At 43.1% G+C, this 18,832-nt stretch overlaps 1 protein-coding gene across 2 annotated transcripts in view; it reads left to right on the top strand.

Moving 5' to 3' along the window:
- Positions 1-18,832, top strand: part of lrif1 (ligand dependent nuclear receptor interacting factor 1) — a 41,969-nt gene that overhangs the window by 19,592 nt on the left and 3,545 nt on the right. The window contains exons 3-6 of one of the 2 annotated variants that reach the window (XM_055654752.1): positions 689-787; positions 1,425-3,030; positions 10,889-11,200; positions 14,207-14,707. In XM_055654752.1, coding sequence (XP_055510727.1) covers positions 1,438-3,030; positions 10,889-11,200; positions 14,207-14,707 — 2,406 coding nt within the window. In that variant the 5' untranslated portion in view covers positions 689-787; positions 1,425-1,437. The remainder of the gene's footprint in view (positions 1-688; positions 788-1,424; positions 3,031-10,888; positions 11,201-14,206; positions 14,708-18,832) is intronic. The other variant, XM_055654751.1, reaches the window with a different exon arrangement.

The raw sequence follows: 18,832 nt of genomic DNA, 5'->3' as shown, positions 1-18,832 counted from the left end.
TTTCCCCCCTCCCTTCTGCTTTCTGCAGAGACTGTTCCCACTGCAACTCCCAGATTCATTAATCCCTTCCCACCCAAATCACCCCCTCCCCAGGAACTTTCCCCTGCAACCGCAGGAGATGCAACATCTACCTTATACCTCCTCCTTATACCTCCTCCCTCGACTCAATCCAGGGTCCCTGACAGTCCTTTCAGGTGATGTGAGGTTCACTTGCACCACCTCCAGCCTCATTTACAGTATCCGTTGTTCTCTGTGTGGGCTCCCATATATCGGCGAGACCAAGCACAGTCTGGGCGAATGTTTCACTGAACACTTGCGCTCAGCCTGCCTTGGCTGACGCAAACTCCCGGTTTCCAAGCATTTTAACTCCCATTGCCATACCCATACTGACCTTCCAGTCCTGGGCCTCCTCCACTGTCAGAGAGTGGCCACACGCAAATTGGAGGAACAGCACCTCATATTTTGCTTGGGCAGCTTACAACCTAGCGGTGAGAATATTGATTTTTTAATTTCAAGTAACTGCATTCCCTATCTCCCCCACACATGTCGCCCAACTTGTTACACTGTTCGCATTGTTGTATCTCTTCGATATCACCATTATGGGCTCCACCCTTCCTTGGTTATCTGTTGCCAGGTCTGCATTGTTCTGGCCTTTTCTTACCTCCATTTCCCTCCCCTCTACTTTCAGTTTGAAGAAGGGTCCTGAAACGAAACATCATCCATACTTTTTGACCATGAGATGTTGCCTGACCAGCTGAGTTACTCCAACACTTTGTGTCTATCTTCAGTATGAACCTGCATCTGCAGTTCCTTTTTACACATTTTATCCAAATGCTTCCCTTCTCTTTCTGAACGTTAGTACGGAAATAAAGACTGATTGTGCAATTTTCTACATTAGTTCACTTTTTATTGAAATGTCTAAACTGCAGATGTCATCGTCCTTTCAGACTGTGAGAACTCAAGTATGAAACAAAGGGCACAACCTCAGAATAAAAGGATGTATCTATTACAGAGATAAGGAGAATTTTCCATATCTAGAGGGTGGTGAATCTGAGGGATTCATAGCCACAGGCGGCTGTGGAGTATTGGATATTTTTAAAGCAAAGATGAATAGGTTCTGTATTAGTAAGGGTGTCAAAGGTTCCAGGGAGAAGGGAGGAAAACGGGGTTGAGACGGAAATATACATCAGCCACGATCGAATGGCAGCGTAGACTTGATGGGCTGAATGGCCCAATTCTCCTGTTTTATGGTCTTATGAATAATAACTGTGACAGTTAAAATAGAATCATCTGCTTGATTGTTTTTATGGCACGATAAATTGAAAATCTATTTAGTTTAATGATCTAGTTCTAGTGCAACATATTTTGTAATAGAAATAGATATCTTCATATCAACTAATAACATATTTTAATGTCTCTCCTAGCATTTCTGGATTAATGTACCGGATTGTGCAGACTACAAGCCTTGATGGAAAGAACCTCCTGAAACTAATTCCACTCTCCAACAGCACTGCACATTACATCCCGGCTGTTCCTCTTCCAATTTCCACCAGTAGTTCCTTTACTAAACTAAATATGATCTCTGTTGCAACAACAAATTGCAGTTCTCAAAAAAGATGTCTTCCACTACTGCAGCCCACCAACGCAGGAAGATTTCTGATAGCACCTGTAGGTAACAGTGAGGTTGTTGAAGCACCTGTAAGTAACAGTAAGGTGCCTCCAGCCAGCTTGTCACAAGAAAAGGTACTTGCGGCACCAACAGCTGCACCTTTGCAATGTCCAAGTCTGGCAGCACTTACTTTATCTGGGCTACCTATTCAGAAGGCCAAACCAGTTGCCATTTCAGCAACAGTCAAAGAGTCCTGTAGTCCAAAAACAACTACTTTGCATAATCCAACTATACAGGAAATCCAAACATCTTCTACTTTGCCAGTAGAAAAGTTTATTAATAAAGTGAATTTGCTTCGCCGAGCGATCCAGAAAACCTATTCTTCTCCCTCTTTGGCTCCAGATGAAATGGCTTATAAAATAACAACAGTTACTGTGCATGGTCCAGCCGTACAGAAAATCAAAGCATCTTCAACTTTACCAGAGGTCATACTGACTCCTCAGCTAGCAAAAGTTACTTTACCTAACGCATCAGAGCAGGGCACTCCGCCATCTCCCACTCCAACTGAGGATCAGAAGACTTTCATGGTTTTTAAGAATCCAATATTGCCTTCTGGTCATTATCTTCAGATCCCTGCAAATGCAGAAGTGAAATCTGTACCAGCATCTCTACTGCCTCCTGCCGTCCAGCAGAAGATTTTGGCTTGCAACCTTGCTAACTGGAGTCAATCTGCACAGCCATCTCCAACAGTCATTTATGTTTGCCCAGTTAATACTGTGAAGACAATTGCAAAGCACGTCCCAAACATTCAACCTAAAAACATGGTTGAAGTCCCAACAATCCTCATTGCTAGTGACGACCCTGTGATTAGCTCACCATCACCTGCCAGTAGTGCAGTAGTTTCGAACAATGAGCAGTCCGTGTCCCAGGACCCTTCTTTGAAATTGGCAGTGAAGAACACAGATTATTCATCACACTGCCTCGTTCCAGTTAAATCTTCCAATAATTTGGCCTCAAAGATCTTAAAGAATTTGGCCAATCAGCAGCTTACAAAAGGAGGGATTCTAAGCCTTTTGCCACCACCTTCACATACAGAAACTGAAGCAGGCTTGTTTCCCCCATGGAAAGATAATGCCATGGTGATTGACAATGGTAAAATCTACCTTGTCATGCAGAAGAACAGTGGATCATCCAGCCCAGGCCCCGAGACAGTTTCAACATCTGGTGATTGTCCAGGAAGGGAGAACACCTCGCCCATTGTCTTATCACAGACCAATTTACAAATTAAAATCAAAGAGGAACCAGAGGACCCTGATTTTGAACCTATCGAGCAGAAGGAGAACCAACGTGAACGCTGCCCCACAGATGGAAGTAATACCCAAAAGCCCCACCAACGTAGGGGTATACCAAGTGAGTGTGAGGTGAGCATTTCCACAGTTTTTAAATATAGAATAAAAGAGATATTTGTATTTGCTACTTTGTGTTGGGAATTAAAACATAATAGATTTGGCTACTTAAAATGTTAAATGGAGCTGATGCTTGATGTATTAAACTGCATAGAATTTAGTTATGCCTCCATTAGATCTTCTCTGTGTTTAGTGGAGCTCAGTACTTCTTAAATTGTACACTTTGCATATTCTCATTGTTGGTGTTCATAACTTTGTACATGAAACATGGCACCTTGCTTGCCTGCTTAGTATAAATGTGAGACCATAGTGATCTTTGCTAAATTCGATGTAATTTTACAATGGGTTAATTGTCAAAGTCTTGAAATCCGGGTATCAACCCCTTACATTCAATGGAATTAGCGCTACTGAAAGCCCCACTAACAATAGCCTGGGGGTTGCTATTGACAAGAAACTGAGCTGGACTAGATGCATCAACAATGTGGTTATGTTATGAGAACAGATCAGCGGCTAGAAATCATGTTGCAAGTAACTCCCCTTCTAACTGCCCAAAGCCTGTCCGCCATCTACAAGAATGTCAGGAATGTGAGCACTTGCCTGGATAAATGCAGTTTTACAATGCTCAAGGTTTTCAACACCATATAAGACATAGCAGTCTGTTTGATATGTAATCCCATCCACATCCTCCACAACTCGCTCCACCACCAAAGCGCAATAACGTAGTTTGTACCAACTACAGAATGCAGTGCAGCAACTCGCCAAGTCTCCTTGGGCAGCACCTTCCAAACTCATGGCCTCCGTCAGCTAGAAGGACAACAACAGCTAAAACATGGAAGCCCTTCCATCTGAAAGTTGCCCTCCAAGCCATAAAAATAAGTGTACAGCCAAGAAGGCACATCAACACACCTTCTTCCTCAATAGACTAAGACATTTAATGTGTCTCAATTTATATGGAGGCATCATAGAAATCATCCTATTCTGATGCATCAAAGCTTAGGTTGGCAACTGCTCTACTCTAACCTGCAAGAAATTGCAGAACGTTATGGGTTCAGCACAGTATGGTAAGCAAACCAGTCACCCCACCATAACCAGGCAACGTTTTGGGTTGGGACCCTTCTTCAGGCTGATTGTAGTAGGGGAGGGAAGCTGGAAGAGTGGGACAGGCTAAAGCATTGCAAGTGATAGGTGGATGCAAGTGAAGGAGTTTGATTGGCATATGATTGGACAAAGGCCAGATGTGAAAAGACAAAATGCAGTGAAATAAGGCAAGGAGAGATGTTCTGAAAAGTGAAGCCAGAGGAAGGGTTATAAATGGAAGAAGTCGTGGGGCGTTGGGGGAGAAGAAAGGAGCTAAAGGAGGGGCGGGATTGTGGGAGAAATTGGCGCACATCCAGGGATGAAAGATTTTTTGGGGGTGGGGGGAGGGAGAGAGGGGGTAGGGAGAGGGCTGTTTGTAGCTTGCTTACCTAAAATTTGAGAATTCAACAGATCTTTATTCTGTTGGGTTGTAAGCTATCATACGAGATGTTGTTCCTCCAGTTTGCATGTGGCCTCATTCTGCAGGAAGTGGAAAGGGGTGGGGATGGGAAGATGTGACTAGTGGCAAGATCGCATTGGAGATGGTGGAAATGTTGGAGAAATAATGTGTTGGATGCAGAAGCTATGGTGAAAAGTAAGGTCTTAGGAAGCTGGGGTGAAAAGTAAACTATCTTTCCACTCTAGAGGACATCTAGAGTGAATAGCCTCATCTTGGGAGGAGATGTGACTGACTGAGAAATTGAGTATAGGAGATGGTGTCTTTGCAAGAGGCAGAGTGGGATGAGGTAAATATCAGGTAACTGTGGGAATCAGTGGGTTGTGTAGAAGCCCGATATGTTCTGCAAAGGCATCAGTTGCAGTGACCAGCTGATGCACCAACATGATCCATAAAATCATGTTTCAAATCAAATTTAACATCAACGCGACACAGACTGAGTGTGTCTCCACTCTGATCCAGATATCGTTTTTTAAGAATGTTCCCTTATTATAAAATGTAGGTTGGCCTTGTTTGCCATTAATTGAGATGAAAATGACCTGAATTTCATTCTGCATGGTCTACATGCATCTCTTAAAGTGCTTTATAGACATTGTATCTTGCTGAAACTTTTGCAATTGTTATTATTTAAACTATGTACTTGGCCAAAATTTATGGTTGGCAACACTTTCCAGTAACAAAGGAGGCCTTCTACAGGGCGGCACGATGGCTAAGTGATAGAGTTGATGCCTTACAGTGTTAGAGACCCGGGTCGATCCTGACAATTGGCACTGTCTGTACGGAGTTTGTAGGTTCTCCCCGTGATTGTGTGGGTATTCTCCAGGTGCTCCGGGTTTTCTCCTACTCTCCAAAGACGTACAGGTTTGTATAGGACGTAGGTTGATAAAAAAATACATGAATTGATGCTCCTGAACACATCATCAGTGATGTAACCTGGGGTCATTGGGTGTTTCCAGTCTTTCAAAATCAGACAGCCTCACCCAGGTGACCCAGCCATGGTTAATTAGGCCATGACGTGTTCAGGTGGCATTCGCTGCTCCCCATGGACCTCCTCTCCTGATCCAGAGCCATCTCGAGGCTTTCTCCGCTGCCTCTATGGTGTTCTTGATGGCTCTCCTCCCCTCCATTCCGTTGATGCCCAGTGCACTCAAGGCATTGTAGAGCGATTGCCCTGCAAAACCTCTGCAGCCAACCTCGATGGGCATACACCTTGCCTTCCAGCCCTGCTTACGGCAGTCTATGACCGGCTCATCGTACTTAGTCTTCTTCCTCTCGTGGGCCTCCTCCAGACTGCCCTCCCACGGCACTGTCAGTTCCAACAAGACGATGGTTTTGGTCGCCTCTGAGACCAGGATGATGTCTGGCCTCAGGGTGGTCGTGGCAATGTGCTGTGGGAACTTCAGCTGTTTCACCAGGTCTACAGAAAGCTGCCAGTCCTGCACAGTCGCCAGGATTCCTGATGGATTCCTGGCTGCCGTGGTTCTTGGCAGGTGCACTCCGGCCTTCACGAAGGTGATCATCTGGGTGGTGGGCGTGCTCGTCTGCAGCTGCTGATAGCTTCTGCAATGGGTTTGAGAACCTGGTCATGAGACCATGTGTACTGGCCCTTTGGCCAGCAACTCAGGATGTGTTCCAACGTCCCCTTGCCTGAGTATTGCGGCAATCTGGAGATTCCGCTTTGCCCCAGACGAAGAGGTTCGATGGGCTGGGCAGGACATCATACACTGCCTGGACCAGGAACTTGATGCGCTGTGGCTCAGCCTGCCAGAGCTCAGTCCATGTGACGTTTTGGTCCATGTCCTGCTCCCACCTTGTTCAGGCCCCCTGCTGCCTCAAGCCAACCGCTCTAGTAGACCTCTGCTCCTCCACCACTGCCCTCACTACCTCCTGGACCAGCCTGCGCCTCTCCTTCCCCTTGGCCTTGTCAAACTGGGGAGTTGGGAAGATACCCAGACCAGCTCTTCCCCGAGTCACTGCTCCCACCTGTGGCGTATCCAAGACTCCGCTTGCAGCACGGCTTCGCCGGATCTCCACTTCCTCCCAGTTTTCACCTCCACCCGTGCCTGAACCACCTTGGAAGGTCGCTAGAGTCCCTGCACATCATCGCCTCTCTAGCCCAAGTCACCTTAAACTCCTCCTCCAAGGACTTCAGGGGCAGCTGGAGCTTGGTGTTATTTCCATAAAGGGTGATGCTGCTAAGGCTCCTGGGCAGTCTCAGCCACCTGAGGAAGCCGCTGACTTTCGTCTCCAATCTCTCTACGATGGAGATTGGGACTTCACCTTGGATGGCACCGCGAGCCGGCAGCCTCACCAACAGCTGTTCGTCCTTTCGACTTTTTTTCGTTTTTAGTGCGTCTAAAAGTGTGTTTTTATCTAAAAGTGTGTTTTAGTGCGGGGGGTAGTGGTGGCGGGGAATAGGGGGAAACTGTCTTTCAGTCACTTACCTCGATGGAATGCGACGTTTCTCCTAGTCGCATTTTCGCCCTCCCTTGCAGCCTAACAGCTTGGATTGGCGCGGCCTCTCCCGGAGTCGGGCCCAGAGCTTCAGCAGCGGGCGCAGCGCGGACTCTCCGTCACGGAGCCGGGTGATCCCTTGCCGGGGATCACCAGTAGAAGTGCTCCGATCGTTGGCCAGCGGACTATAACATCTTGAAGCCAGCGTCTGCGGAGCTTCTAGCCGCGGGCGAGGCGTGGATTTTCCATCGTGAAGTCTGGGATCCCTCGCCGGAGAAGAGCTCCTACCGCCAGCCTGCAGCCTATAACATCGTGAAGCCAGCGGTCTCTGATAGGAAGCTGCCGATTCGGCTTGAAACTCCGTCCATCTTGACATCGGAGTTTCAAGTATCCCGACGAGAGGGCCTGTACATCGGGCCGTCCGTAGTGGCGACTGCGGAGAGTTCATGGCCCCGACCACGGATAAACAAAGGAGGAGGACTGACTGAACATTATTGCCTTCCATCACAGTGAAGAATGTTGATTCCACTGTGGTGGATGTACATGTCATATTCTATTGTGTATTGTGCTATTTTTGATTGTGTGGCTGCATGGTAAATCAAATTCCATCGTACCTTAATTGGTGCATGTGGCAATTAATGTGAATTTGAACTTGAACAAGCAGTAGCCAGAGTATCCTTGGCAGGATACCATGCTGGTAAATCTACGCCTTGTACTTACCGGGAAGCCCCAACTGGTCCACCGCTCTCAACCAGAACCTGACAGGATGCCTGGACTGATGCTGTATCCTTCAGGCTGCTGTTAAACACCTTGCCAAGACTCTTCACTGGCCTTTCGGAAACAGTTGGGATTTGTGTCCCTTCGATGCTGAAGCAGAACCTGTCCATGACTTTGCCCTTCTTCAGCACCGGTGACCTTGATTTTCCTGGCTTAAACCTCATCCTTGCCCATCCAATCAGTTTCTCCAACACCTACAGGATCCACCTGCCTCCTGGCACTGACTCAGTGCTGACAGTCAGATTGTCCATTAAGGCTCTAATTGGTGGTTGGCGCATTCCTGACTTGGTCCGAGGGCTCCGGCACTCTGGCTCAGCAGACTTGACGATCATGTTCTTCGCCAAGGCAAAAAGGATCACTGAGATGGTACAGCCTGTGATGATTCCAACCTCCAGTCTGTGCCACTCTGATGTTAATGACCCTGCTGAGACTCTCATGCTGAACTGGTTGTAATAGTCCACGATGAGATCTGCCACTTGTCCCGGCACATGATGCTTACCCAAAACTGTCTGGATCAGCTTGTCCGGGTTGGAGCCGTAGGCGTTGACCAGGTCAAGCCAGAGCATTGTCAGGTCTCCCTTGTCTCCCTGACTTCTCTGAGGAGCTGGGTCACCACTCCCGTGTGCTCTGGACACCCCGGCACTCCAGATAAGCCTCCCTTTTGCACTGTGCTTTCGATGTATCCATTGCTGGAGAGGAAGTTGTTTAGCCTCGCTACTCTGCTGAAGAAGATCTTGCCTTCAACATTTAGCCAGGAGATATCCGGAACTGATCGATGTTCTTCGAATCTTCTTCCTTCGGGATCCAGACTCCTTCAGCGAATCGCCACTGCTGCGCCACTTTCCCTCTCCTCCAGATGACTTTCAGGATCTTCCACAGCCGTTTCAGTAACAGGGGGTTTCAGTAAAAATTGTAAATTATTCCAAGCGTGTAGGATAGTGTTAGTGTATGGGGATTGCTGGTCTGCGCGGACTCAGTGTGCCAAAGGGCCTGTTTCTGTACTCTACTTTTAAACTAAACTAAACTAAATCTTGCGATCGGTGGTGATAATTTTCCCTTTTACTGGTGATGTCTTTTCAACCACGAGATCAAGAGTATTTGTGTCACCCAGCGGCTTGCCAAACTGGCTGAACAAGTAATTAAAAAATTTGCGCTACAAGTCGGTGCGTTTTTTGCTTAACGTTCTAGATAACATTTAAAAAGCTAAATGTAGATCGGAAGACATACGCTATTTTGATCATTTGTATATAAATTTATAATGCCCTTATTTTAAAATATACTATGCCAGTAAAATGCAAATTTTAAGGACGGGTAACATAAAACAATATTTATAGCTTGACGTGCCTCTTAAAAACCCATGTCCCAGAAATAAAGGACTAGAATTTCAAACTATTTTACTATGGGATTAGTCCATTGAGGCAAAAGTAAAGCTCAAACTCATTATGTTCAATTATCTAGACATTAAACACAGCACAACACCATTTGTGTAGGAAGGAACTGCAGATGCTGGTTTAAACCGAAGATAGACACAAAAAGCTGGAGTAACTCAGCGAGACAGACAGACCTTCAATGGAGAGAAGGAATGAGTTACCTTCTCTGGAAATAGGGAGAGAGACCTTCTCTGGAGAGAAAGAATGATTGACGTCTCAGGTCGAGACCCTTCTTGCTGCCTGGTCCGCTGAGTTACTCCAGCTTTTTGTGTTTATCTTCCACAACACAATATGTGCTTGATGACTGGCACAATTGTGAGTATTTCTCATTAAATAATATATATGTGGAAATCTTTACATTGGTGTCAGAAGAAATGGAAAGGTGAAGTGTTCTTTTAAAGAAGGGATTGAAAGGAATTAGTGTGCATACCTTTGCACACTAACACCCAATTTATAGTGGGTATTGCAAGCAATTGTGTAGTCAATGGTAGATTGGTCTTTTAATCTGTACAAACTTGAGTACAAGAGTAGAGATGACTTGGTCCAATAGTATTGCACTTTGTTCAGACATCGTTTGCAAACATTTTTATCGAGGCCTTGCTTCCCTATCCAAATAAAAATGAACCTGATAGATCGATTAGAATATATGTTCACAATAGATTCCTGGGATAGAGAGTTTATCATGAGAATTGAGGAGGCAGGGTCTTTATTTAAAGAACATAAAACAGTGCAGCACAAGACAGGCAGCATAAAGTATAGATGGAGTCAATGGAAAGGAGATTTGGTTGTGTGATGGTCTGGTTAACATCCACAACTCTCTGGAATTTCTTACAGTCTTAGAAAGAGCTGTTCCCAAACCATGTTGTGATGCATCCCAACAAAGGCTACCAGCATAATCAAGGACAAGTCTTATCCTGGTCACTCCCTTTTCTCACTTCTCCCATCAGGCAAGAGGTACAGATGTGTGAAAACGCATGCCTCCAGATTCAGGGACCTTTTCTTTCCAGCTGTTATCAGACAACTGAACCATTCTAGCGTTAACATGATGCCAAAACCAACTCTTATCTGCCTACACATAATCCATATCCTTTCAATCCCTGTTGTGAATGACAGTGAGGGCACAAGTGGATGAAGGCTTCTATTCATGTTCCTATAATTATAAATCAATTTTAAAATTTGTTATCACTTAATGTTTGTTCTGCAAATACCTTGTTTGTATGGTGTGCATACTTGCCTAAGTCAGGAGACTGGAAATCAACACAGAATGTTACATCACTAGCATGATGAAAATATGTTTTTTTTAATTGTTGGATAAAAATATCTTGTTTATTACAGTGTGGTACTGTTTGTGAGCAGAATCATCTTGCATTCTTCTGTATGTAGAAACAAGGAACTGCAGAAACTGGTTAATGCACAAAAGGACACAAAGTGCTCGGGTAACTCTGCAGGTCTGGCAGCATCTCTGGACCAATATGGATAGGTGACGTTTCGGACCGAGACACTTCTACAGAAAGCTCTCGACCCAAACTGTCACCCATCCATGTTCTCCAGAGATGCTGCCTGACATGCTGAGCTACTTCAACACTTTGTGTTCTTTCTGGTTTCTTCAGTTTTAGACTGTTTCTATTTGTTGAATTGCTAAACTCTTGTCCTTTTCTCTCTCTTTACTTCCCTTTAGCATATGGATCCGGTTTGTAGGATGCTTGGAGAGGAAACTGATGGACAATTATTAAAGAAGGCAGGAATTCGCACCAATCTCCAAATTTGCCTCACCAGAATTTCCCAAAAGCAGCTAGAGCAATGGGAGAAGAGCAGCTCCCCTGCAATCTCTGAGGCACAAGAGTCACCCGATCAGCAGATAAAGAAAGTGGATGATATTACGACTGCTATAACAAATAAAAAAATCCAAGATATTGCAAATCTTATGGTTGTGAAGAAGGAGGAACCTATAGACCCAGGTTATTACGCACACCATACAAAGGAGATGGAGGTACATCATTATTTCAGCGGCCTTGAATTATTTAAAATTATTTGAAAATTGTAATGCTGGTTTTAGGTGTTTAGAATAGCTATTTGTGGAAACTGCTACTTTAATTAGAGACACCAAATATTTTAATTAAGAAATGGTAGCAATTTGCAACAGAATTTGAGATATTTCAACATTTTCTTTCCTGCCAATATTATTGTGCATTATTACATTTTGCAAAATTTGTTTAAGAATGGGTGATGTTTGTTGTCAGATGACCACTCTACTTGGATGAGTGTTAGCAAGCTATTTGACAATGAAAACAATAATCTTCCTATTCCTACCTGTTGCATGTTGTCATTTTCCAAGATATAGATTTTTCAAGATATTTCCAAGATCTGCATCTAAGGCGCTGCCGATGGCTGCAAAGGTGTATGTGTTTTTTTGTTTGCATCGGCTGTGAAAACCCCACCAAGATCTCTTTCATGAGAGAGGTACTCATTAACATCAGACACAAGGTACCTCCAAACATCGTTCTGGATTTCTCTCACTCACTGGATTATTTGGACATACTCGTCGGCGGGGCTGCGGCTGTGTTCAAGGTCTTGAGGTGGAGGAGGACCCATGGGAAGCGCTCTGGAGCACTCACCGGAATCCGGCAACGAGGATTACGCACACCACTCCCGAGTATATTCCTTGCAAATCTACGTTCTCTCAACAACAAAGTGGACGAACTGTAACTCCTGCGCCAGACAAACAAGGACTTCTCCCGAGCAGCTTCCCTATGCTTCACCCAGACATGGCTGTGTGAGTCGACCCTGGACAACAAGCTGCAACTGGCTGGCTTTCAACTACATAGAGGGGACCGCGATACAGAGGCAGCGGGAAAATCAAGAGGTGGTGGAATATGCCTCTATACTAACCAGGACTGGTGCAGAGACACCACGGTACTGTCTAACGTCTGTCCTCCCAATCTAGAATCCTTCTCTATAAACTGCAAACCATTTTGTTCTCCAAGGGATTTATCTCTTTTATTCTCGCTGGAGTTTACACCCCCTCCCTCCCCCCAAGCCTGCGTATGTGAGGCGCAAACGCAACTCGCTGACCAGGTAATGAGGGTAGAGAGAGACTTCCATGGTCGTTGTTTTGGGGGACTTAACAAAGCTAACCTCAGCCGAGACCTTTCAAAATACAGACTTCATGTTACCTGCCCCACCAGAAGGGAGAGAACACTAGATCACTGTTACACTACAATCAAGAACGCATATCGTCCTGTTCCCTGGGCAGCTCTGGATCTCTCTGATCATTGTTTAGTTCACCTTATTCCGACCTACAGGCAGAAACTAAAATCTGCTAAGCCTGCGGTCAGAACAATGAAAAGGTGGATAAGCGAGGGCATTCCCGATGTTGGGGGAGTCCAGAACCAGGGGCTAGTTTAAGAATAAGGGGTAGGCCATTTGGAACGGAGATGAGGAAAAACATTTTCACCCAGAGAGTTGTATATATGTGGAATTCTCTGCCTCTGAAGGCAGTGGAGGTCAATTCTCTGGATGCTTTCAAGAGAGAGTTAGATAGAACTCTTAAAGATAGCGGAGTCAGAGGATATGGCAAGAAGGCAGGAACGGGGTACTGATTGTGGATGATCAGCCATGATCATATTGAATGGCGGTACTGGCTCGAAGGGCCGAATGGCCTTCTCTGCACCTATTGTCTACAGTCCTGCTTTGACTGCACTGACTGGAATGTGTTCTGAGAAGCAACCACTAGCCTCGATGAGTATACAGACACTGTGACATCATATGCCACCTTTTGTGAGGACAGTTGCAATTCCACTAGGACCCAGATCTGGTTCAACAACGACAAGCTCTGGTTTACCGCAGAACTCAGTCAGCTCCGCCAGTCAAACGATGAGGCCTACAGGAGCAGGGATGTAGACCTCTACAGGCAGGCCAAGTACAAGCGGAGAAGAGGAATCAGAGCTGCCAAGGAGGTTGAGGAGCAAGTTCTCAGCTTATGACTCTTCTTCAGTTTGAAAGGGCTTGCAAGAAATCACCAGCTACAAGAGGAAACTCCCCCGCTCCTTGGACAATCGTCAGCAGACCAACGACCTGAACGAGTTCTACTGCAATACATAACCAGGGAGTTGCAGAGGGAACAACCTCTGCGGTCTCTTGAGCCAGCACATCCTTCCTCAGAAATGGGGCCCAAATTTGCTCACAGTACTGCAAGTGCAGCCTGACCAGTGCTGAAGAGCCTCTGTATTTCATCTCTGTTTTTGTATTCCAGTCCTCTTATTATAAATGCGAGCATTGAATTTGCCTTCCTTACCACCAATTCGACTTGCAAATTAACCTTTTGGGAGTCCTGCACCAGCACGATTTCTGGGTTCTCTCTCCATAGAAAATAATCTGCATCTTTATTCTTATTACAAAAATGCATAACTCTGCACTTTGCCAAACTGATTTTTATCTGTCACTTCTCCGCCCACAGTCCTAACCTGTCCAAGTCCTTCTGCAGTATCCTTGCTTCCTCCACACAGCCTGCCCCTCCACCTATCTTAGCACCATCTGCAAATTTGGCCACAAAGCCTTCAAACCCCTTATCCAAATCATTAATATATAATGTGAAGCATCATATCACATTCAAGTTGTATCATATTAGGATTTATGTTCTGTGGGACAGATGGGGGGTCCGTTTAATATCTGTACCCCCAACAATGCAGTCACTGAAGTGTTTCCCTACATAATATGACAACATACATGGATACCTAGAGTCTGGTTTGAGCTCACAATCTGACCTGAGGACTCAGTTCTAACAGCCAGTTAGGATTGATGAGAAAGATTCTATAATATCCCTTGTTACGTGGATTAAAAGTAAACTTGGATACAATGCCTTGCAGAACTTATGTAAATGCTTATAAATAGCTTTTGACTTGCAACTTTATGTAGCCATTATAAAAATAATCCTGGAATTTATGGAAACCTTTAGTGTGTGTATGTTGATCATCTGGAGTTTTTGTTTTTATTTTAGATTAAAGTTGAGCCTAAATCGCCAGTGAAAAGAAAATCAGAAAGCATCAATTGTTCAATGGCAGTTAAGAAACAACGCCTAAAAAGATTATTTTCAAACTGTGAATCAGAACATGCCTACAGTTGTCTTCCTGTGTACAGTACGGAAGCATCTCCCCTCAGTACATCTGTCACCTCCCACATTGACTCTCACAGCAAACAAGAGGCACTTGCCGGCACAACGAAGCCCAGCATGGCACCAGAGAAGTGCCTGATAATGGAATCCTCCACCATCGCTGGGATAGACAATGCCAATGGGCTTCAATTGGCTCCTCGTGCAGGTCCTGCACCTAGTATCTCTTCTTTTTCAATAGGACACTCCTTTGCCACTGATATCAGCACAGCACGCACAAGCACTCTTCCCCTGAATGTTGATGAAACTGCACGTGATGAGAAGATCAGGCGACTGAAAGAGATTCTTAAAGAGAAGGAGGCTGCGCTGGAAGCAATACGGAAAAAAATGGTTTTGGCACCTTTATAAAGTTCTTATTCAAGTTTAATAGTTTGTGTCGTTGTGCTATTTACTTAAAGATCTGAATGTTTATTCTGTGTGTTCTGACTCTTAGCGGGGTTAAAATTGCAAATATTTAAATTCTTTGAAATTAATTATTCTTGCTGCATTGTTTAGCACTCATCCAATTTTAATATTTGCAATTTTAATTTGTAGACAAGCTAATATACAACCAGCTTAAAAACTGCACTGTTGTGAAAATGTGGTCCTTCTATTAGATTGGTCTGTTTCGTGAGCAATATATTGTTTAATTGTATATTACTTATTCTTTGAACCGAAAAATGCATTTTATTCTTGCGCCAAGAAACTGGGTTCACATTGTATATATTATGCTGGTGATGCAAATGCACCCCAGTTCTGGCCCATAGATTCTTCATTTTTTGATCCATTTCCTTCATTGCTATGAAATTCTAAACTAAACTTTTTTTTTGAGACTGCATTTTCAAATTCGTTCAATAGCAGGATCTGATCTCCCTTCGCAGTTCATTGAAAGCTATTTGCACTTTTTGCTTTTTCCCTCCCTTCATCGTCTGATTGTAATTTTTCCTAAGAAGATTGGTTGTCTGGTGAGCAAAACATGTATTTCTCACTCCATTTGCAGCCAGGACAGTCTTGTACTCCTAATTAATTCTCTGAATACCCTACTATTAGAGTCTTTCTCTATTCATCCCATATCAGTGTGGTTTAATCTTTATCCTTTGTGGATTTTGTAAGCTTACAACGACTATTCACCAACGAACATTATGCCTTTGGCCTTTATTTGGCTCCTTCATCTTTCCTGCATCGTTTTTGTATTAAGCTTTTATATATTTAGTTTAGTTTTTAAATATCACAATTTTTCCAGGTTGTTGAGATTTAGAACACTCGTATTACTTTAGCATCTCTTGATTGTTGCATCTGTCTTCCATTGACAAGATATTGACATATTCAGTTTGTCTCGGTTATCAGCCCATCTTGGTGAGCACATAGATGAGCAGTGGAATATCATCCTTCATGGCCTTTAGGCATTGATTGAGATGAATATTGACCCCAACGTACTGGAAGCACTCCTCTATTCAAGTAGAATCGTGTTAGAATTTGCATTCATGACAAACTTCCTTCATAACCATTTCTTGTGGTGTTAATTAGATGTCAGAATTTAGTATTTACAGTGGTGGCTAGGACGTAGCAAGGAAATATAGTACTGGTTAAAATGTAGTAGTCAATAGTCTACTTCTTGTGATGGAGACAGTGAGATCAAGAAAGTAGAGGGAGGTGTCGGAGATGGTCCATGTAAATGTGAGTGCAGGATGAAAATTGGTGGTGGAGTTGATGAAATCGATGAGTTCTGCATGGGTGCAGGAGGTAGCACTGATGCAGTCATGAATGTAATAGAGATCGAGTTCGGGGATAGGGCCAGTGTACTCCTGTAACTGGTTAATGTCCCTGCTGCTGTCATTAGCCCATGCACCCTCTCCCTTCCCACCATTAAACTGTTAGATTTATTGATCCTAAATATCAGACACCAATTAATCCGTTTTGTGGTTTCACTTGAGATCAAAATTAGGCCGTGCGCTAATATTATTCATTGCATGAACTCTAAAAGATGATTTTTCTGGTGAACATAACGTTTTAATTTTTGATACGTTTCTATGAAAGTAAACCCCTTTCTGAGAACATTGCATTATTTTCCAGCCATTTGGGCATTTCCGTGCAAAATTAGCCTCTGTGTTAATTAAACAAGGCAATAGTTTCTAGGAACTGAGCTGCATTGAATTACTAAGTCATACATTTCGAAATTACAGTATTTTGCAGACCCCAGTTTCTGCTATTTTGAGGAAATAGAACATATTTATTAGGTGGGTGCTTGTGATTTTTACTTGCAATATTGAATATAACTAGGTCAGCTATTTTACAAGTGTAATGGACTATTTGGTGCTAGTATCAGCTTGTATGTAGTGAATTTGGGGATATAGTCACTTGTTATTCAGTAAACTTGCCTAAAGCATTGACATTCATATTAACAATGCTCTATGCTTGGTGGGTGAATTGAATATTCAGCATCCTGAATATTCCAACCTACGTAAAATAGATAAAGATCAGCCACAAATGATAAAGTAGCCATGGAGAAAGTACTCTGGCTATTTAGAACATTTTTGGTTCTTATTAATTCTGTTCATTACTTTGTAAATGTGAAGACAGTGTATGAATGGGCAGTGATGACCCTGGCAAATGACAACGTAATTTTTTGAATGAATAAAAATATTCTTACGTTTAGGGCCCTAATTTTGGAAATGTTCTAGAATGCACTATTCTTCCATCCATATTGTAATCTAACTTCCATATTACTCTGCATTAAATTATAACTATAATGATGGCAATGCAAACTGTGAAATGATTCATTTGCTGAAACTGGAATTGTACTTATTACAACTGGCAGCAACAGCTATTTTAAACAAAATATCTTGCAAGCAATTTCACGTTTTCATGAATACAAAGACCTGCTCCAAATAACCAAATTAATTGAGTACAAGATAAAGTTCCTAAGGAGATGCAGGAAAATAATACACATCATTGAAGTGATTTAGTATTGAACAACAAGCCAAGGCTTAACAAAAAAAAGTTTTTGAAATGACTCCTTAACCTTGAATCTGAATTAACAGTAGATCAGTTGAGGATATGTTCCGATGAATATGGTTTGTTCAAATTATTAAAGGCCATATTCACCTGAATGGCAGACAAGGTTTGGTAGATATTTTTTTATAGAAATAAAATTCCAAGCTTAAACTATTAATGCTTCAATTAGATCTCCCAGAATAAGATATATTTATATATTTAGGTTTATGATTGTGAAATTACAGTTCAGTAATAATCAGTAATGTCCTTTTTTTGTGTATATGTGTAAACAAGGGATTTTAGATTTACAGTTGACGCACTCCAGATTGTTAATTAACTCATGTCAGAAGGAAGGAGCATGAGAAAGTAATTTGATTATACCCTATTCTCATCCATGTTATATATGAAATCCCATCTAAGAAGATAAGGCTGGTACAAGCATTAGAACCCAGTACTAAAGCAAATATCCAATGGACATGAACCATTAGTTTTGAGCAGCAATTCATCTGTCTATCTTTGCACATGGTTGCAAGAAATTAATCCCATGTATTCTAAAAACAGCCATTGAACTCCTGGCCGAGAGCTCCCTTAATCATCACGTGCATAGTTAAAGGCATTATTTCCAACTCGCCACATACATTGAATAGCTGTGACCAAAATAAAAAAGACTGAGCCAAGCTTGTTTCATCTGACCTGCAGATATTTAGAAAAGTCCATGGCAACTAACTGCAGTCACAATCAACGGCATCTCTTGTAAATTATCTGCTATATGCTGAGACTTATTTTTGATGCAAGCAAATAACCTCCTTTTACAGTTTGAAAAACTGAACTATTTCTTGCAAATGCTTGCAGTTTTCTGAATTTTATTTTTAACAATCTATCTATATTGCCCATTAAAGAATGTTGAATTGGACATCAGCTCGAGGGGTGTTTGATGAATAGGTGTGGCTGAATCATTGAGATATACATTTGTGTAATTAATTATTTTGGACTGGTTTTTAAAGTAAATTCTTACCCTTTATGGGAAACAGTATGAGTTTAGCTAGAATGCAGTCTAGTGTCAGGCTGTGAATGACCTGAGTTTTAGCAATGTAGCCCATTTGGCGCCTCGTGCCTTTTCTACTGTTCAATACGATCGTGGATGATCTTTTACTTTGGTGGCATTTTCACTTGTTCTCTTAATATCTAAGGAATTATCAAAGGTAGACAGAAAATGCTGGAGTAACTCAGCGGGTCAGACAACATCTCGGGAGAGAAGGAATGGTAACATTTTAGGTCGAGTCCCTTCTTCAGACCTGAAACGTTCCCTATTCCTTCTCTCCAGAGATGCTGCCTGACCTGCTAAATTACTCCAGCATTTATGTCTACCTTCGATTTAAACCAGCATCTGCAGTTCTTTCCTACACAAGGAATTATCAACATGTGTCTTGAATAAGTTCAGTGACTGATCTTCTTGAGTGAAGAACTTAATCATTGTCTTAT

The sequence above is a fragment of the Leucoraja erinacea genome, chromosome 24 (assembly GCF_028641065.1).
Source record: "Leucoraja erinacea ecotype New England chromosome 24, Leri_hhj_1, whole genome shotgun sequence".
Lineage (NCBI taxonomy): Eukaryota > Metazoa > Chordata > Chondrichthyes > Rajiformes > Rajidae > Leucoraja > Leucoraja erinaceus.
The sequence above is the reverse complement of the archived record's forward strand: the minus strand, read 5'-3'. Positions and strand labels throughout refer to the sequence as shown.